Consider the following 22,052-nt stretch of genomic DNA (forward strand, 5'->3'; position numbering starts at 1 on the left):
AGATCCCCAGAAAAAACCTCCTTTACCGACAGCCCTGGAAACTCCATATCCTGATCTGGCTGGTCAGCTGACTGCAACACAATTCCTCTGACTTGCTCCCTGCGTTTCTCACATCTCTCCTCTTGTGTGACTCCTGGCACTCCACCTACCTCTACCCCAAAAAATGGCATCAGCTGCACTGTGTCCGCATTGGTAGCTGGTGAATCGGAGTCTGGCCTGATAGTGGTGGGTATTTCTGTGTCAGTTGTGTCTGGCTGAATCAGTGGTTGTGTCACAGAGACTGGTGTATTAGTGTGCTCCCTCGCCTTGGACCTAGTAACTACCCCACATAATCTCCCTTTACTCTCATGAATGAGGTCTAGCAAAATAGGCAGATCTGTCCCCAGCAAAATAGGGTAGGGCAGTTCGGGGGCCACTCCACTTCACCAGATATGCCTGGTTGTTTACCTCAACATATACCTCCGCTATGGGGACTTCTGATTCATGCCCATGGACACAGACAATTTTAACTCTTTCCTCACTCCACAACTCCCTGGGGACATACTTGGCCTGTACCAGAGACTGTGTGCAACCTGTGTCTAATAAGGCTGACAGGGGCCTGCCATTCAACATGACAGACATGACTGGTGACTCAGAACTGTCCTTAGGGGAGGCGCCTAGAGCTGGCCTAGGTACATAGCAGAGACTTGCTATCTCTGGCTTTCTAACGGGACAAACTGGACTGATATGGCCTGCCTCACCACAGTTGTAACATACAACCTCTGACCTATTCCTGGCATATCCTCTTACAAATGGCTTTGGCCTAGTCTGGCTCGAACTGGGCTGGTTGAAACCGGGCTGCCTAGGAGAGTAACTACCTGAACCACCCATCCCAACACCCTCAGACTTACCTCTGGCCTGGTGTAGTGCGCCAGCGTAGCGGTGGCCCCTTGGACCTCCATGTGCCGTCACATATGTTTCCACAAGCTCTGCAGCCTCCGCCGCCGTTTCTGGGTTGCGCTCCCTCACCCAGGTCTTAACCTCTGGATACAACACCTTGATGTACTGCTCGAGGACCAGCTTCTCCATGATCTCCTCTTTGGTGGAGGTGCCATAACCCACCCATCTACAGAACAAGTCCTTGAGGCGGGTGTAGAGCTCATGGGGGGCCTCATCTGGTGGTGTGTCGTCGGAGCGGAACCATTGGTAATAAGTGTCACTGTTTATCTCATACTTCCTCAAAACTGCTGCTTTCAAAATGTCATAGTCTCTGGTATGAGCTGGGTCCATAGCTACAAAGGCACACCTGGCCTTACCAGTCAGCAGAGGAATGAGGCGGACAGCCCACTCTTGTCGTGGCCAGCCATACACTGCTGCCAGTCTCTCGAAAGTGGTCAAAAAATGTTCAACGTCATCAGATTCCTCTAACCTCACCATCCTGGGTTCTCCGCCTGGGACCCCACTGGCTCGTCCCGTTGGTGGACCAGACCTGGTTGCCTCCAGGTCCAACTGAAGCTCGGTGACCTTGTCGCTGATAGCACTGAACTCCCGTTCTTTTATTTCTGCTTCTTTATCCTGCCTTTTATCCCGATCCATCTGGTACTGCATATGCATCTCAAACATCCGTGCCAACCTGGCGAAGCTGGCCTCCGGACCTGCAGTGGGGCCACTTTCTGATTGAAAGCCATCCTCGAAGGCTCCCCCTGTGGCACCCTCCTCTGCAGGCTCTTGCTGTTGCTGTTGCTTTTTGGGAGGCATCCCTGAAGCTTGTAGTCCTCTTTACTTCTGACACCAATTGTGAGGAGGCGGCCAAGCGAAGGAAAAATGCAGTCCGAGTCAGGTTGCCATCACCCAGTGGTTGGTTTTTTATTCTATTTGTTCTTTTGCTCCCCAGTGGGAAAAAACGGGAAAAAACATATTTTAACATAAATACAAAAATAATACAAAATGATTAAACTTTCTTTTAACAAATATAAACAACTAGGCCCTTGGCTAAGGGACCTAGGTCTTAGTACGGCTGTGTCTCACTTCCAAGCCTGTCACTACTTCTCCCCGAGAGGAGCCTCCATCCCTGGCTTTATGCTGGAAGCTCCTCCTACAGGGACAAACCAAAAACAAACAATCAATTAATCAATACAGACATCAATTTACACATCCAATAACTCTGGACAACATGGATACATTACTCCATCATGTTCTATCATCACCAAACACTAAACAGTGTTTAGGGCGCTTCATAAACCTATTCCCCTCTCGTTATGAAAATCCCCCCCCCTGTACTCTACCACACTTGGTTCCTTCCGAATCTCCCCTCCAGAAAAGGCCCTGGCCTCTCCCAGTTCTGGTTGGGCAGCCAGAGATCCTACAAGGAACCAAGTGGGAGCACAGACAAACGGTATTTATCAACAAATGCATGTACTTTAATTCTACATAACATGTTATGCTTTAAACCAATGTGTCTGTATTACAAAACAACATAACAAAACAAACTAGGCCGAAGGCCTAAACTAAATGTTTGGCCGCATGACCACATGTGGGAACAGGTCAAACCACTTAAAGGACGACTCCACTTTTTTTTTAAATTAGCTTATTTAACATCTTCCCTGGAGTTAGACAAGAAGATGCATACCTTTTTTGTCTCTGTGCGTGCATTTTAGCTTTGGGAATAGACGCTCCGTTAGCATAGCTTAGCTTCATCACTGGAAGTGAGGGAGGACAGTAGCCTTACAGTGCCTTACAGTGTATTGCAAGGTCTGACATTGACCAAACTTGATATGCATGACCTTGGTGGGCTCTAGGTCAACTCCTGAAAAGGGGGTCAATGTCAGACCTTGCAATCAAAAGTTAGGGGCGCACTGAAATTATGGCAAGGGTTATTAGCCCCCTAACTTTTGATTGCAAAGTCTGACATTGACCCCCTTTTCAGGAGTTGACCTAGAGCCCACCAAGGTCATGCATATCAAGTTTGGTCAATGTCAGACCTTGCAATACACTGTAAGGCACTGTAAGGCTACTTCCAGTGATGAAGCTAAGCTATGCTAACGGAGCGTCTATTCCCAAAGCTAAAATGCACGCACAGAGACAAAAAAGGTATGCATCTTCTTGTCTAACTCCAGGGAAGATGTTAAATAAGCTAATTTAAAAAAAAAGTGGAGTCGTCCTTTAAGGCCCATGTGCATCCCTACTTACAGGGCATGGGATAGCCCCATGACAGGATCAATATTTAATTTTTTCGCCATGGCATTCATAATTCATCCAGCCTCCTTCCGGACTGCAGCGGCACCCTGTCTGAGATTGCAACGCATCAATACCGCCGCCTGGTGGATGGTCGGGTGAGTTCCACTCTCGCCAAAACCGGAAGTGACGATCGGTGCGTCGAGGAAATCCCTCCGGCAGTCATATCTTGTTACGTGGATCCAGACAAACACTCTAGTGCATTTGGATCGCTTTCAAAACTCAATAATCGATATGATTTCGGCGTTTATTGCGCCATAATTGGGAACCTTTTCTCCAGTCTCATCGGCGAACGGTAAGAGGACACTAACGTTATTTTCAGCCCGATTGTTTATTCATTTCACTGCAAACCATCTGCTCAACATATCAACCCATACTATATAAAGCCGTTACTGACGATCAAGGAATTATAAACAACCCCCCCCCCCCTTTCCTTCACGCATGATGAAGCATAATGTATACCGATCATATACATTTGAATTTTTTAATATGGCGTGTATAGGAAATAAACGCCAATCGATAATCTATCATATGCGTCAGGGCCTATAACTAGTGTTTTTGGAATTACAGCAGAAAAGCTTAAAACATACTTATATTCTCGAAGGTATTAACACAACAATGTATGAATGAAAAAATATAACGTTCCCACATCCGGAACGATAGATAATCGATGTTGAATGGGCCATAGTAATGTCAATATAGCAATACAATTAAAAAAGTTATAGCCCTGCAAAGAAGGTAAACATCTCCATAGGCTTTTAACGGTGGCAGACTGGGTACAATGATGGGCACAACCCCCGGCGCCCAATGTGTTAAGAGTAGCAGTGATCGTGCTGTGCTTCTTTCTGAAACCTGACTGGTTCTTGGAAAGCAGGCCATGTGAGTCTAAAATCTTTCAGAAAATGTGTGTGGAGCATTTGTTAAAAATAAATCAAGAAGGGAAGATTTATCTGTCTGATTTATCTATCATACTGGTTCCCAACACACCGCTAAAGAATATATTATATTATCAGGGTGGCCGTGGGTCCTTAAAAAGCATTAAAATAGTCTTAAATCATGTTTGGGAAGAGGGCGGCTATGTGGTGCAGTGGGCAAGGCGCTCGCCATGAATGCTGGAGACGTTGGGTTCGCCTGTTCGAGCCCAGCGCTCCACATTGCTTTCAGTTTAGCTGGTCGTCCGTACTAATACACATTGGCAGTATTAGAGGGTGGGAAACTGATGGGTGGGGATAGGGCGTTGTGGACAGCGACTCCTACAGGTCGGTTGGTGCGCCTGCGCAGTAGAATCAGGAAGCGATGGGGGCGGCGCCCCTCCAAAGCGCAGACCCCTGACGCTGAAAGATCACGCCACGCAGGTGAAAAGATGCGACTGCTGTTACCTCGAGTATCGGAGGGGACTCGTGCTATGTATGACTTAGTCCACATTGCAGCCGGCTTGTGGGAGGCAAGAAACAGCGTTCGAGACAGGGGAGGGTTGAATTGGACGATACGAAAATTGGGATGGGAGAAAAATAGAAAATGGGAGAAAAAGTGGATAAAAAAAAATCATGTTTGGGAAGCTGTTAACCCTTTCACTACCAGACTGCCAAATGGTTAACCCTTTCACTGCGACATTACAGAAGGTTAACCATTTCACTGTCAAACGACAAAGGGTTAATCCTTTTCACAACCACACAACAGGTTATTTTTTATAGCAAAATTGGCCTTAAATGTAATTAACCTGGATAATGAGTTTCTTTAATAGTTGTCATACAGAAATACAGAATACTTTTATACAAAATGCTTCTTACTGTTACGCTCCAGAGGCTGTGCTAGACAAGATAAGTATGAAATAAAATAGTATAGCATGTAAAGATAGAAGTCACAGTGTTCAGTATATACATATGTACAATGTTCGATGCAGAATAGAAGTAACTGAGTTACCATACAATATACAATATACTATGCAATATACTAATATACAATACTATATAGTGCAAAGCAGAAATGGGATGAGGTACAATTTAGGTACAATTTACAGTAAGGTGTACTGAGGTATGCGTTGTAGTGCAAATCCTTTACCAATAAATATAAAGTGTGTTTAGGTGTTCTAAAGTGTGGAGAGTGGGTGCTGCAATGTGTTTGTTTAAAGTGAGTGTGTGCGTGTGTGTGTGCTGTGTGTATTTGATGGTTGTTGCATAGTGTTATTGTTCGTTGAGCAGCCTGATGGCCTGGGGATAGAAGCTTCTTCTGAGTCTATCTGTGCTTGCCATGAGACTCCGGTATCGCTTGCCTGACCGCAGCAGTTCAAAGAGGCAGTTGTTTGGGTGGCTGGATTCCTTGATGATTCTCTTAGCCTTACCCCTGCACCGCTTGTTGTAAATGTTCTGGAGAGTGGGAAGCCCCCCTCCAAACTGGTATTAAAAGGTCTTATAATGTCTTAAATTGACCTTGCTAATACCTGTAGACACCATGTTTTTGTATCACCCTAACACATCTCTCTCTCTCTCTCTCTCTCTCTCTGTCTCTCTGTCTCTCTGTCTCTCTGTCTCTCTGTCTCTCTGTCTCTCTGTCTCTCTGTCTCTCCGTCAGGTACGTCAGATCATGAAGAAGTGGGCAGATCTGAAGTGTGACGGGAAGAGGCGCCTGATGGCTCTCAGAGGACCTAACGGCTCCACCATCAGGAAGAAGAACCTGGGCCCTGTGGAGAGGATGGTCCATAAGATACTACTGATGGCCCCTGGAAGAGGTAGAGAGAGAGAGCGAGAGAGAGAGAGAGAGAGAGAGAGAGACTGACTGGTTTACAAGAGACTGACTGACTGGTTTACAAGAGACTGACTGGATGTTTCCTCTCCAGAAGGGGACAGCGATCTGGACTGGGAAGAGGACGAGGAGGAGGGAGCTGTGAAGAGGAAGCGACACCGAGGCTCCACCGGCCTCCCGCCGCCCCCCTTCTCCTACCTCTCGACGCCAGAGACCAACCCCCTCACCCTGCCGGGGGGAGCGTCCTTCGACCTGTCGCCCCTCTCCACGCCCGAGAAGGACCTCAGCCGTAAGCAACGTCACACAACCAAAATAGCACATCTACACATTTTCATTTCAATTCACGATATGCATCACCATGTTTTTCACCTTGCTATGAACAACCAACTGGTAACAATATAGAACTTGCCGCCTTTAAAGGAACACGCAAACATTATGGGAAATGCGTTTATCGTCTTCTCCAGAGTCGGACAAGGAGATAGTGTGGTGGCAATAGCTGAAGCGAATAACTTCAAAAGAGACCTGGTTAAGTAAGGGATAATGTATAGCTACGAGGTCATTGTCGCAAAATAATTGACCGACACAGAGTTTAAAATACCGAGCCGCCTCGGCGAGGTGTTTTAAACGTCAGTGAAGGTCAATTATTTTGCGACAATGATCGAGTATAGCTATACATTATCCCGCTTATTACATGGCTAACTTACTAACAATATACCTAATTCATTTTACATCGACTCGCAACACTGGTTCTGGCTCCGCTCGTCGCTCCGCCCTGTCATCGCCGGCAGCTTCCCCGGCAGCCGGCAGTGTCTGATTGCACTGATGTCAGTGGGCTTGATTGCGAACAGCTGCGCACAGCGGTCATTATTGTTCCACAGAGGTCCGTTATCGGGTAATATCGGACCTCTGACGCGCGCTATTGACCAATCGCAAGCAAGCAATTTGGCGAATGTGAAAACGCCATGTAATAATATGATTTATTAACTCAATCAAAATATCGATACAAAATAGTAGGGCTGTCTTAAATACTTCCAAGCTTCGTTCGATGGGCATGGGATTCAAATATGAAAATAAAATGTGATTATAAAAAAAATATATATATATATATGATTTTTTATTTTTGCTAAATCAACTCTGCCTCTCTTTGTTAAAACTTTGATTGCCTAAGGTTAAATTCATGATATACCATCCGTTGCCAGCTCTATTTAACATGGAGAAGTTCCCCTTCTTTGCAGGGCTATAACTTTTTAAATTCTATTGCTAGATTGCCATTATTAGGGCCCATTCAAGGTCCTATATGTATTGTTCATGGTGTAGCAACGTTAAACTTTTTCATTCACATATTCATACTAAAATATGGTCTAAAGTATAAGTATGTTTTCATCTCTTTCTGCAGCTTTCTCCAGAATGTGATTTATAGCCCCAAATGCATTATAATATATAATAATATATAATATATAATATATATATAAAAATAAATATATAATATATAATATATAATATAATATATAATATATATATATATATATATATATATATATATATATGCACAGATTCCTACCAAACTGTATTTCATCATCAATATAATTTATATTGATGATGAAATACAGTTTGGTAGGAATCTGTGCGAGATCAAAAATTTCAATTGGACGTACTTCTAGAATTTACTACACGTCATCTGATGTTGACCGGATGGGCGAGGGGGCGTTTATAATTCCGTGGGCAACGTTATACCATTCATCTAATGTGGGTCATATGTTCATCATAGCAGTTAGTAAAGAACACGTTAGAATATAACGCTAAAACTCACCCCAGTCTCCTCGGGCCGTTGGGCGATCAGCGTGGAGTACACAGTTCTGTTTCATTAGGGGCTCTGCTTGGCATCACTACTGCACTATCTCGCGTACGTGCACGCGTACTGAATAAACCACAAATGTACCTCTAATACCAGTATTAGTCTGACCACACCCCTCATCAGCTTACCTTCATAAGCAGGTGTGTGGTCACCTGCTCTCCTCCTTCTCGCTTTCACCACAAGGAAGAAGTGCCTCGGTAGATCCCCACACTTGACACCATGATGGAAGAAAGGTTTAGGAGCAGCTTTGGGAAACAAGGATACGTTGACATCATATCTTTATTTTCTCTCTCACTATTTTCGAGAAAATACGGCGATATTGTCTTCGTACTGGAGTGTCTGGAAGATGATGATCATTCTAAAAACCCTCCACCGGTTTTCGTATTGGGAGCACGCCGCTGCATGCTTCTCAACTGCAGTTCCTTGCTGTGTTTGTTGGGGTGAAACCTGTCAGGCCACAGCTGAACTGTCGGACATGCCGCTGTTGTGAGAAGCGGTGCGTTCCAGGTTGGGTGAGTAGTGTTTGCTGGCGGGCTCCACTTGTCTGTTAGTGCTATGGGGGCTACTTGACAAAGTTTATGGAAACCGGCCCCAGGCTAGGGTCCTTTGTTCAGCCACCTAGGCGACAGGAGGCCTTGGTCTGGAGACCATTATAGTTTTAACTAGTGGGCCGCGACCATTGACACTGGTGATCCCTGTGTGTTCTGGACGAGTGGATTCTCTCTGTCACCGTGTTAAGGCCCCATCTTTCATATCCAAATGAGAGTATTCCTTCACGAGGGGATATGTGCATGTAATGTGCGATAGCGGCAGATTCATGTTCAAAGTCAGCTACACAGGCCAGTTGGTACTGTGCTGATTCCGTCGGATGTGGTAATGTCACCGTTGTGAAGCGGTGTTGACATCTTGTTTTCTCTTTTCTCTTAAAAAGTGAGGAGAGGTTCAGAACGGCGGCCTGTCTGGGTGAGTGCTATGTCATTGTTTACATGTTCATAGCTTACGGTTAGCCGGTCAGCTGTTAACTGCTGCGTTAGCCTGCTGGATCGCTGCATGGCCTGCTTAGGGCCTCCTATTAGCCAGTCAGCTGTTAGCTGCGGGGCTAGCATGTCGTGGTCGCTGGGTAACGTTAGCTTGCTGCTATGGCCATGGCCTGGCGCGGGGTAGCTTAGCTTCTCGCGCGCCGCCGTGAGCTCGCTTCTGATCGCGTGCGTCGTTAGATCGGCGTCTCGCGAGCAGAAGCAATAGCACCCGAACGGTTGGAGCAGCCGTTAGCTTGATGCTATTCTGTTGAACGTGCTTTGATTTTAACATGTTTTACACTCTTGACCACGACGTCATCCTTGACAGGGGATGTTCGTCGACCCTGCCCTGAGCCTGGACGGGGATTGCGTCAACAAAGAGGACTGTAGCGACTGGTTGGAGCGGCGACGCTGCCCGGATCGAACAACACAGGACGGCTGTGTTCTACGGTGTCTTGTGACTGCACTTCGCTGATCTGCGTTCCGGGTAGGAACGGGGTTGACCAGACCTCATAACACGTCTTCTGGTTTTACTTTGCTAAATGTATTGTGAATAACGGTGTTTTTCCCAAAACGTGTGTTGCTACAATGCATTTAGGATACGTTGCGGGTTATGTGTGAGCTGTTTTTGTCACTGGCAGTTAGCTTCTCCGTGCAAACGGGATGTAATGATCTGGTTGTTGTGTGAGTAACACGGCCGTGTACTCACAACTAAGGTAACTAACCTATGAAGCTATGCTTGGTGACAAGTGAGTAAAAGAATGTTCTTTCTCAGACTGTAATGACAATGAACAGTGTGTTCACACATTAACAGGTTTTCCTGTTTTAACTGGCCGTATTGAGGGTAAAATAGGAGGATTGTGTTTTCCCCCCCGGTTCCCTGGGGACTTTATCACCTCCTATCAGACATGTTGTGCATTAATTGTGTCTTTTGTGTGGTAGGGATACGATGTAACTCTTAGCTTGATTGCTGAGGTTGTGCTAAATCTGCTGGAGAAACTTATTTCCTAAAGGGAAATTGGTTTGGTTGCTGTCATGTGTGCTTAGCAAGGCCTGTGGTCGATACTAATCAAGAATGATGTATTCTCTCATTGTGAAAAAAACGGCGTTCCTCTGTTGAGTGTTTTTGCCATTTTTTGTAGGTGATGATGGGTTGTGTGTGTCATGTGACCTACAACTGGGTTGTACTGGCCACAGAAGCACATGTGTATGTTGGACCGGGGTTCTTAGAGCCCTCTCTATTCTGTGTTTTTCCTTAGTAAAAATCAGATAGCAGGTTAGCTCATGCGCTGTGTGGAGCTGTGAAACGCTTCATAGAGCTGACTATGACTGTGTCATAATAATAATAATAATTATTCATTTAATTTATATAGCGCTTCTCAGTAACCCGAAGTCGCTGACAGTAGTCGGGAGCAGGGGTACAAACAAAGAGGCGAAAGCAAAGAAACAAAACAAAACAACAAAGAAACAAAAACAAAGGAACATGAGACCATGGGGGGAACGGGGGAGACAGCCTGATGGCACAAAAAAAAGACTAGAGACATATCGATCAGGTTGGAGGGGAGGGGGGGGTTTAGGGGTGGGGGGGGTTGAAGGCAAGGGAGAACAGGTGGGTTTTGAGGCGAGCTTTGAAGGTGGAGAGTGTAGGGGAGTCTCTGATGGACTGGGGGAGGGAGTTCCAGAGTCGGGGTGCAGTGCGAGAGAAGGCCCGATCTCCGAAGTTTTTGAGCTTGGATGTCGGGACAGTGAGGGAGGCAGTGGAGGAGGACCGGAGGGAACGGGTTGGGCGGTAGGGGAGAAGGAGATCAGTCAGGTAGGGGGGGGCCAGGCTGTGGAGGGCTTTGAAGGTGAGGAGTAGTGTTTTAAAGTTAATGCGGTGTTTGATCGGGAGCCAGTGGAGGGAGTGGAGGACAGGAGTGATGTGTTCGCGGGACCGGGTGTTAGTGAGGAGGCGGGCGGCTGAATTTTGGACCATTTGCAGTTTATGGAGGGAGCGGGAGGTGATACCAGTGAGGAGGGAGTTGCAGTAGTCCAGGCGGGAGGAGATGAAGGCGTGAATGAGGGATTCAGCAGCGGGGGGGGAGAGGCAGTGACGGATTTTTGCGATGTTGCGGAGGTGAAAGTAGGATGTTTTGACGATGGAGCGGACGTGGGGGTCAAATGAGAGGGTGGGGTCAAGGAGGACACCAAGGTTGCGGACTAGGGGGGAGGGGGTGATGGTGGAGTCATTGATGGTGAGTGTGATGGGTCCGGATCTGGTGAGGGTGGTTTTGGTGCCAATGATGAGGAGTTCAGTCTTGTCACTGTTCAGTTTGAGGAAGTTGTGGGTCATCCAAGTTTGGAGTTCGGTGATGCATGATTCAATGTGACTGAGGGGTGGGCTGTGGGGGGATTGTGTACTGATGTATATTTGGGTGTCGTCAGCGTAACAGTGGAAGTTGAGGTGGTATTTGCGGATGATGTGACCAAGGGGGAGAATGTAGCAGATGAAGAGCAGGGGGCCAAGGACTGAGCCTTGGGGGACCCCCTGTGTGACTGGGGAGGGGGGGGAGGTGTGGCCGGAGAGGGAGATGAATTGGTGTCTGTCAGTGAGGTAGGAGGAGAACCAGTCAAGTGCTGTGCCCTCAACACCCAGTTGGTGCAGCCTTTGGAGGAGGATGGAGTGACACACTGTGTCAAAGGCTGCACTGAGATCGAGTAGGATCAGGATGTTGAGGGCACCGGAGTCAGCGGAGATGAGGAGGTCGTTGATGACCTTTACCAGTGCAGTTTCGGTGCTGTGAGCGGGACGGAAGCCAGACTGAAGGGGTTCATATAGGGTGTTGGACTGGAGATGGGAGTGGAGTTGGGAGGCAGCAATACGTTCCAGTGTTTTTGAGAAAAAAGGAAGATTGGATATGGGGCGGTAGTTGGAGAGGGTGGATGGGTCGAGAGTGGGTTTTTTGAGGACAGGGGTGACAGCGGCGAGTTTGTAGGGGGAGGGGACGTGGCCTAGGGATAGTGACTGGTTGAAAAGGGCGGTGAGGTGGGGGATGAGAGCAGGGAGGCAGGCTTTGGTGAGAGTAGTGGGTAGGGGGTCAAGGGAGCAGGTAGTGGTCTTGGAGGTAGTCATGAGGTCCATGATGAAGGAGGAGTCAACTGGGGCGAAGGCAGTAAAAGGGGTGGGAGGGATGGAGTCAGGTGGGGGAAAAATGTTGGTGGGGGGGGCGAGGGTGGGGGAATTGGCGATGCGGGCAGTCAGTGAGCTGTTGATTAAAGATACTTTATTATTAAAGAAGAGGAGAAACGAGTTGCAGAGGTCAGGGGAGGAGAGTGAGTTATTGTCCGGGGGTTGTAAGAGTTTCTTGACAGTGGAGAAGAGGGTCCGGGGGTTGCGGTTGCTGCTGTTGATGATGGTGGAGTAGTGGGCAGATTTGGCAGCTTGGAGTGCATCACGGTAGGAGGAGACGTGCTGTTTGTGGAGGTCGGCGTGGATGGTGAGGCGGGTTTTTTTATAGAGGCGTTCGAGTTGACGGCCGGTCTGCTTCATGGAGCGGAGTTCCGGAGTGTACCAGGGGGAGGAGGTGGTGAATGAGACAGTGATGGTTTTCAGGGGTGCCAGTGAGTCGAGGGAGTCAGAGAGAGTAGAGTTGAGGAGGAGGGCATAGTCGTCGGGGTTAGAGGGGGCGGAGTCAGGGGGAAAGGCAGAGGATATGGATTGAGACAGTGTGAGAGGGTCAATGGATTTTATGTTACGGAAAGAGATGGTGCGTTTGATGGAGTGGTGGGGTGGGGGAAGGGGAGCAGAGAAAAGGATGCAGTAGTGGTCAGAGAGTGGGAACGGGATGGGGTGAGGATTGGATATGGGTAGGGAGGCAGAGCAAACAAGGTCAAGTGTGTGGCCTTTGTTGTGGGTGGGGAAGTTGATGTGCTGGGTGAGGCTAAAACAGTCAAGGAGGGAGAGGAAGTCAGGAGTGAGGTTTGAGTTTGGTTGGTCAACATGGATGTTGAGGTCACCGGTAAGTAGGAGGCGGGTGGAGAGAGTGGAGGCTATGGTCAGGAGATCAGAAAGTTCAGTTAAAAAAGAGGGATGAGGCTTTGGAGGGCGGTAGAGGAGTAGTGCAGTGATAGAGTTGGGGAGGGAGAGGGCAAGGTATTCGAAGGATAGCATGGGAGGGAGGTTTAGGTGCAGTTCAGTGATGGATAGGGAGAGTTTGTGAAAAACGGCAAGACCCCCCCCTCGGCCAGAGAGGCGGGGCTTGGCGATGAAGCTGTAATTTGGGGGGGTAGCTTGGTTGAGGGAGTAGAAGTCCAAGGGCTGTTGCCAGGTTTCAGTGAGGAGGAGTAGGTCCAGGTTGTTGTCCAGTAGTAGTTCATAGATCAGAGGTGATTTGTTAGAGAGAGAACGGGTGTTGAGGAGAGCAAGGGAGATGGATGGGGGAGCAGGGAGGAAGGAGCGAAGGTTATCGAGGTTAGCGGTGCGGCGGGTGGGGGTGGCAGGGGGGCGAGAGGTAGTCCAGGAAGAGGGGATGTATGAGCCGTCAGGGAGGTGGAGAGTCCGGTTTCGATTTAGGCGGGGGCCTCTGTGGATGTTGCGACGGCGACAGTGAATGCCAGCGTTTCTGGCAGCAGTGGCAGTGGCAGCGGGGAGGCGGTAGTTGTTGTTGAGCGAGTGAAGATCAGCAGGAGTATATGAGAGGCGGCAGGGGGGTGGGGGGGGGCAGTGAAAAATGGGGGGAGGGGGGGTTGTGAGAATCCAAGGGGAAAACGGTAGGAGAAGCAGGAGTCCAAGTTGGGTGTAGAATAGGAGCAGGAGTGGGTTAAAAGTTGGTAGTAGCTGGAGGGCGGAGAGTTGGAGTAGAATGTTGAGCAGATCACTCCGGGGCTGCGGCTGGACAATGGGAGCACTCCAGAGTTGCAGCTGGATACTGGGAGAGAGAGTGTTGTTGTTTTGAAGCAGCGTGTAGTAGCCGGCTCCAGACCAAGCCCGCGTAGCGGGCCGACCTGACCGCGCCATACCAGCAGCCAAGACCGAGAGGAGAGTGAGGGCAGTAGTATAGTATCGCCGACACTCACCCGAGGAGATGGGGAACCCGCAAACCAGCGCGAGGGAGTGGTGTCGCCCTCGCGGGAAGGGAGTAGTAGGATAGCACGGCCAGGCAGGCAGTGCCGGCAGCGGGTGGCTGGTTTAGCCGACAGCAGACAGCCAGGAGCAGACGCACAGGACCGGTCCGGAGGACAGGTAAGGTTTTGTCTGGGAGAAAAATGTGTAGATCCGGGAGTTTGTTTTCCAGTGGCAAGGTTTGTAGTCCAGTTTGAGATCCAGTGATGGTGGGAACGGTGAGAGTACAGTCGGCAGGTCCAGAGAGCAGGGGGGGAAGAGAGGACGTGAAATGTTTGTAGAGAGTCAGGACGGGCGCAGGAGAGAACGGGAGAGACAAGCAGCGTCGACGGTAGAAAACAAAATAACAAATAGAGTACAAGGAATGGACGTGGGGGAAACGGGTAACAGGGCTGGGATACAGTTTAAACAGGTAAATAGAGATACGGACAGAAGCGGCAGTCACAGGTTAACGCCAGCAATGCTCTGGATCCGAGAAAAAACAAGAAAAACAGCTGAGTGACGCGGGACAGAAAATTGCGACTGCTCTCGCGAACAGTCATGTAGAGCGGGGGTTAGCCGGACTAGCTCTGGAAGCTAGGCTAACGTCATATTCTCTTTTTGTCGTTACGTCGTATCATGGGTGTGGGGTCGTAAAGGGGTGAACTGGTAACCTTTCCTCTCCCCATTGTTCTGTCGGTCAGGGGTACACCCCCTGTCCTTCAAGGTTCCCGTCACGTGGCGGTTCGGCACGTTACGGGGGGGGGGGGGGGGGGAGGGAGTTCCTGGTCCCACGGCCTGGTATATTGGGCGTGTGCACCGCAGGAATTCCCCCGCCATAGAGTACGTCACCGTGCGCGTCTCTGTTGGTAGGACTTCCGTGTGCTGTTCAGGTCCATGTGATGGATCTGTTTTCAGGGGGGGTGGTCAGGGCTCCTCCTCACCAAGCGCCTATTCAGGCCTTCTGTGAGTTCGGACTCCTTCTTCCATGTGAGGAAGCCTCCATCAGAGTACAGAGCCTTCCTCCTCAGATTGTCAAAGTGAGTGGACCCTCTAGAAGGGTCCTTTTCTATTGTATGTATATTCGATTCAATTCGTTTATTGAGTGTGTATGGGTTCAGTGCCTCTTCCCCGGAGGCCCTAAAACCAGTTTTTTACATGGCTCAAGGTGCAATATATTCTTTTCAATCTGTACAGCTCGCGTGGGAAGTCTCTCTGGGGATCCCCGTCTCTTTCCTATGGGAGGGTGGTGGGATGTAAAAATGTGAACATTTTTTACCCCGGCTGTGTAGACTGGGATACATACTGTTGATGCTTCCTTCTTTCTATTCCAGAAGTGTTGGAGTTAGGGAGTGTCACACCCCTCTTGTCGTTCCCCTGGGCACCTTGGGGATTCAATGACAGGTCTAAATAGCCTGTTCATTGATGGGGGTGTGTCCCGACGCACGTATAGTGCTAGCTCGCTGTAAACAGGCGATTGACTGGCACGCCTTGGTTGCTTGTGGTTGAAACAGCGTTTTTATAAAGCAACTGAGATGGGGGTTTTTCCTCTTCCGACGACCACATCCCATGACCTGGGTGGGTTGTCGACGGATTCTCGTTCATGTCTGGGGGATGATGACGGGATGGATCTGAACATATGTAGTGGGGTCTCACGCCCTTGGGGTGGGCCACCAGGCGCGGTTCGTCCGAACGTCTGGGTGGCGCCTTCTTTTCATGTTAAGATCAACACGCATATCTGCCCTTCTCCTGGAGTAGGCATGTCGGCGTGGTTAGGGCACGGGACTGGTTCTGGTCACGCTGGTCCAGATCAGTTGAACCCGTTGTCCGCCGGGGATGCAGATCTGCTGTTCTGGTACCCTGAGGGACTTGGGCTTTTTTCAGGGGGAAAAATGCCAGGTCGGTCTGGGTGTCACAGGGTTAAGCGCTATGGAGACCCTGGTTGGGTATGTTTTTACTCAGCACTGTCGTCATGGCTTACAGCCATGCCATTCTGTACGCGCTCGATCTCGTCGGATCTCGGCCGCTACACAGGTTGGTCCTGGTTAGTACTTGGTTGGGAGACCGCCGGGGAATACCAGGTACGGTGTGCTTAGGGGCTGGTTCTCCATTATTTTTCGCTCCTCTCTCACGCATGGCGAAGAGGGGCCTGTGGGGGTGGTTTTTTGACCTCCTCTGGTGACCCTGTGCTTCCCGTACCGCCAGGCCCGGTCCGAAGTGATGTTTGCGACCCGTAGGCCTGGGTTAACCCTTTTTGGAAACTGAAACACTTGTACTGCGGTATAGCCGGTGTATACCCGCAGGTGTGTTTTGGAGTTTTTTTCTTGAGGGGTTATAGGAACAACCACCGCATTGGGTAACACCGAGGTGGTTGATTCCCTGGTGTGTTGGAGCAGTGTCAACTCCCGGGTTCACCGTTTGAGGGTGCCCCTGCACGTTCATGACGTCTGCCAATCGTGTCAGCCTTCTCTGCCTCGACCCCTCTGGGTGGGGGTTTTTAAATGGAGGCTTGGTCATGCAACACCGCCAGCTTACGCTCCTTCCGCCGGGGCGGCTGTGTTCAGCTGTCCCCTCTGGCGCCTGTCTCGTCCGCAGTCTCCAGGCTAGGGTTAACAGCCTGTTGCCTGGTTTTTCCCCGGTGCGCTGCCTGCTTCCGTTGGTTAACCTTTTTTGTGTGCTTACGGCCATGCTGACTCTGTTCTGCAGGGTTAGTGTGCCAGGCGGTGTACTGTTGGGGGGACGGGGCCCGCTCGGCTTACGGCCATACCGACCTGAACACGCCCGATCTCGTCCGATCTCGGAAGCTAAGCAGGTTCTGGCCTGGTTAGTACTTGGGATACCGCCTGGGTTTACCAGGTGCAGTAACTGGGGGGCCTTTGTCCGAATACGCTGGCGATGTGGGGGGCGGGGCACTACGTGCCCACCTGGTGGGGTCTTGATGCTGGCATCATGGACTTCTCCGGGCCCCCATTCCAGGGAGTCCAGTCCTTTTGGTGGGTCTGGGTCTTCCTTCGCGCTCCGCTGCTACGGCCTTGCCACGGGGTTGGGTTTGCCCTTGACCCCGTGATTCTGGGGGCAGTAACGAGGTTGTTCCTCCGTTCGTTCCCGGGTGGCATGCGGGTTGTGCGTGTGTGTAGTCGTGGGGTCAAGCCACGGTCTGCTCACCCTGTGCGTTAAGTTGCTTGAGTGCCTCTTCGCACGGTCGGGTCCGTCGCCTTCCCGTGAAGCCTCTAATAGGGGGGATACCCTCCATTAGGGGGGGTCGGGGGGGCTCGGCCCTCCCTGTTCTGATGGTTTTGGGGGGCTGTCAGCGGGGTGTATTTGTCAGCCAGCGGCTCCGCTTGGCCTCCCTTTGTGCAGTAGTGATGCCAAGCAGAGCCCCTAATGAAACAGAACGTTAGGTTATGACTATAACCAAGTTCTGTTAATTAGGGGTGACGCTTGGCATCAGACGGCCGCTGCAGCCCTTGACCTCACCTTGTGGTGAAAGCTTGGGAAGGAGGAGAGCAGGTGACCACACACCTGCTTATGAAGGTAAGCTGATGAGGGGTGTGGTCAGACTAATACTGGTATTAGAGGTACATTTGTGGTTTATTCAGTACGCGCGCACGTACGCGAGATAGTGCAGTAGTGATGCCAAGCGTCACCCCTAATTAACAGAACTTGGTTATAGTCATAACCTAACGTTTTCAATTATGGGATGTCGAAATACCGGATCTATTTCCAGGTTGTATAATAGTATATACGTCCAAATCATGTTGTTTTTTTGAGTTATTTCCACCGATCGATGTTCACTGTGTGAAGACTGAGTCTCTCTAACATTAGCGAGTGCCCGGACCACATATGGAGTGAGTCCTGCCAGGTTAAAGGTTGACATCCGGTTTTTCGATCTGCTGATCGGCCACCAGATGGCGCTCTTGAACCGCTAGAGGATTGAGAGGAGATCAGAACTGTGTGTCAAGGCTGCAGAGGGGAAATATGATTCCGATCACAGATTTTTGAAATATTGATATCAAAGGCGAGTTCCGGCGTCCTCGGCAACTTGAGCATGGCGGGGAATGACGAGTTCCGGCGTTTTCGGCAGTTAAAGTGTTAATTACAACAAGCAATGCTGTTTGTTATTTAAGATGAGGTCGGACGCAGCACTGACAAATTTGTGTTCATTGTGCTGCTTTTATAAAGCCTCAAATGACGGCTTACAATATTTCATGAAAGCAAAGTTCTTTGTTTGTCTAAGATTTTAAAAGGTTTAAACTTTACAGCACTGACAAAGTTGAACAAAGTGCTGTACAAGTCCCACAACATAATTCTTTTTGTAAGCTATTAAACAAAAATTAAAAAAGAAATTTCGAAACTTCGAATTTAAATCGAATCTCGGGCCCGAAGCTTCGAATTCCAATTTTTTTTTGAAGATCAGCCCTACAAAATAGTCATAGTTAGGCTGGATGAGCGTCGTTCGTTTTGAAGCCAGCCGACCTCCTGCAGGCACTCTTCCCCAGAACACACGCTTCGGTTCAGGTTCAGTCTGGCTCTCTGTGGAGATGGAGGAACACAAGAAGTAAAGCCTAATGGAGCTTCTTGGTCATTTTGATGAGCGGAGCAGTGGCTCATACTAGGGCTGCACGATTAATCGGGAAAAATAATCGCGATCTCGATTCATAGACCTGTGCGATCTCATTTAGAAATTATGACGATTAACCTTTTTTTAAATGATGACGAAAAATAAGAATCGTGTGAGAGAATCGTGATCTCAATTCTTGGAGAGAAAAATTGTGATTCACATTTGAGCAAGAATCGTGCAGCCCTAGCTCAGTAGCTCATACTCTGCACTGCAGTCCAAGGTTTAGTACTGTCCCAAAATGTTAGGTACGCAAACGTGCGTTTGATCCTTTTCATCTGGTGCCCGTTGTTTATTCTGATGGAGCGTGCGCGCCACCACTAGGGGTGGGAATCACCAGTTTCATCACGATACGATATCGATTCTTTGGACAACGATACGATATTTTTCGATATCACAAAGTCTGCCACGATACGATATGATTCAGGTGCCTGCGATCGATATGAGACGATATTATATGCCCATTTAACACAATCAGTAACATTTAAATCAACAAAAAAAAGGCAATGGAAATATCATTTGACATTTTTATTTTTGAGCTCTTCCAGACATTTAAATGAAAAACAATCTATTGTTTTTAATACAAATAGACCTCCTGTTCTTTTTTCTTTTCTTGATATTAATATCCTATTCACTGTCAGAGCTGTATTTTGGCTGGAAAAGGCATATTCGGAGTCCAAAGGTGCAGTACCGGCCAGATCCTGGTAGTGGGGCTATCTCGAGAATGCAGTAACCCCCCTCCTTCCCAGTCCCTAGTGGACCTCTGCTGTTCTCTCTATATGGCTCTGATCAGCTTAGCTTAGTTAGCTTACGCTAACGCAACGTTAATTTCGGTATTTAACGCGATGTGGGCATAAAGGAATGGCGAGGATGCAAAGCATGTTAGATGCATTTCACCCGTTGTGGGGAAAAAAACAACAGGCACTTATTTCGGGTTGCAAAAATAGGCGGACTCTGAAGCAAAGCTGTCTAACGTTAACACACGCTGCTACTGAGCTACTGTTGTGGCGGCCGGGCGGATATGCATTGCTCACCAGGGGATTTTCAAAATAAGAGTATCGCAATATGAATCGATCTTTTTACGTTGCATCGATCCTATTTGATAATTGATAATAGATCGATAAATCGATCTGGATCGATGTATCGTCCCACCCCTAGCCACCACTCATGTGCACCCCTGTCAATAGCGCCTTCATGTAGAGACGTAGTGTACAATACTGAGCTGTACAATACTATAACATACAGAATGTGAATGGTATTTTAGGATGAATTTTACCCTGTAGGTTTGATCTGTCGATGTGTTTTCCAGGAGACCCGTTCCACTCCTCGCCGGACTTTGACTTTGACCTGCCGGACGACGGAGGTGAGCAGCGGTTTGGTTTGGTTTGGTTTACTTTATTTGTTCAAGGGGGACAGTGTACATTAATAAAACATTTTACAGATGCAAATGCACCCAATTTTAGCCAAAAGGCTAATTTCCATTGGCAGTCCCCCTGGCTAAAATCATGTGTAAAAAAAAAAAAAAGGGTTAGCAATAAAAACAGAATAAAATCAAGATAAATAACATTGGTCGCTAACACATTAACCCTTTCACCACCACACTACCAACTGGTTAACCCTTTCACTACCACACTACAGAAGGTTAACCCTTTCACTACCAAATGGTTAACCCTTTCACTACCACACTACCAAATGGTTAACCCTTTCACTACCACACTACCAAATGGTTAACCCTTTCACTACCACACTACCAAATGGTTAACCCTTTCATGGTGACAATACATAATGTTAACCCTTTCACTGCCACACTACCAATTGGTTAACCCTTTCACTACCAACTGGTTAACCCTTTCACTACCACACTCTCAAATGGTTAACCCTTTCACGGTGATGATACAGAAGGTTAACCCTTTCACTGCCACCCAACAAAGGGTTAACCCTTGTGCAACCACACTACAGAAGGTTAACCCTTTCACTACCACACTACCAAAAGGTTAACCCTTTCACTGTCACACGACAAAGGGTTAACCCTTGCACAACCACACTACAGAAGGTTAAAGAGTAACTAAACGCATGTTAATTGTTCCCCCTAGCGGTTTATATGTTCACCCTGCTGCACCCCTGATCTGTGATGTCAGAGTACCCCTTCTCTTCCCCCCTAGACAGACTTTGATAGCCCCTCCAAAGAGGAACTCTGACATCACAGATTGGGGCGTAGCAGGGTGTACAGTGTGGGATATTTGTAGATATCCTGATGAAGAATGTTCTCAGTCAACCGAGGTTTGGATAATAACAAAGTTTATTAACCAAACAGATAGTAAGTACATAGAGAGAATGGCTGAGGGCTTCCCCCAGGTGATCAGCTGAAATGACCCAGGTAAGAAGACCTCGATTGTGGTCGGGAGGAGCCCTTTATAGTTCAACAAGGGGGGGTGTGTGGTCCCATTTGATAGGTCAAATGGGGGGGGGGGGTACAGGTTTGGGGAGAAAGGGGAGGGGAATGTCTTCTTCCACAGAGAGGGGGGGGGGGCACAGGTAAGGGGGACACAGGGGAGGGGAGTATATTTACATGAGGACATTATATTATACCACAACAGCATGGTGAAGATCTCATCCACTAGGGGCAGCGGAATGATCGCTGCTGTGGAGGCCACTCCTCATTAACTCATTGGACGCCATCGCTTAAGTGCGCGAGAGGGCGCTAGAGCGCCACCGCTTTAATCAATGGGAGGAGTGGGAGATTTGCGAGTGCTTAAAATATATCTTAAATTATGGGTCTAATACACATCGATTATCAGTGAGTTGCAGTCAACATGTACAAAACGGATTGTTTTTTCATCAGTACATTTCCGTTTTATACCGTTTTGAATACGAGTATAGTTTTGGTGATTTCTAGTTATTCCAGAGAAAGACGTGATAATAGCCCTTTAGTGGAATACACAAAACACATTGTCATTTTTCGGCTGATTATCAAATCTTCCTGAAATCAACGCTACTGTAGATCATCATTATTGTCCTTCCTCCTGCATACATGAAATGGCCCTCGTAGCGCGGCACCCCCACCTCCTCCCACGCAACGGAAAACAGCCACACATACACACACAGATACAGTGTCGAGAATGATCAAATGTATATATAATGTTCTTACCTTGTATCTGATGTAATGCAAAAGAAATAATCCAATTATCTGATCGCCATTTGAAGTACTGGGGGCGGAGGTCCGTGCCACGTTCAACAGCATTGCATATGAGGGGGGGGGGGGGGGGGCAGCGTCACAGATGTATAGTTGAAATCAGGTTACCTCGCCTGATTATTTAACCACGCCCACACGGCTTGGATCGTCCCAGAAAAAAAACTATACCATTCCCAGTGGAGTGCAACACCAGCCGGAAGGCGTAGGGGGCGGTATTTGCCCTTTTGCGAGCTCAGACCCATTCCCAACGATAACATCAGGCTGGATGATGAAAATGAATGGATATCGCTAATAAAAGAAATAACGATTAAAACCCGACTATACTCGTGATT

General features: G+C 48.5%; 1 protein-coding gene across 1 annotated transcript in view; it reads left to right on the plus strand.

Annotated features, from left to right (window-relative positions):
- LOC311227307 (uncharacterized protein) overlaps window positions 1–22,052 on the plus strand; it is a 50,446-nt gene that overhangs the window by 24,713 nt on the left and 3,681 nt on the right. The window contains exons 5-7 of the mRNA XM_084312910.1: window positions 5,785–5,941; window positions 6,050–6,244; window positions 19,837–19,890. Coding sequence (XP_084169036.1) covers window positions 5,785–5,941; window positions 6,050–6,244; window positions 19,837–19,890 — 406 coding nt within the window. The remainder of the gene's footprint in view (window positions 1–5,784; window positions 5,942–6,049; window positions 6,245–19,836; window positions 19,891–22,052) is intronic.

Source organism: Notolepis coatsorum (genome assembly GCF_963971535.1).
Source record: "Notolepis coatsorum genome assembly, chromosome: 1".
Taxonomy (NCBI): Eukaryota; Metazoa; Chordata; class Actinopteri; order Aulopiformes; family Paralepididae; genus Notolepis; species Notolepis coatsorum.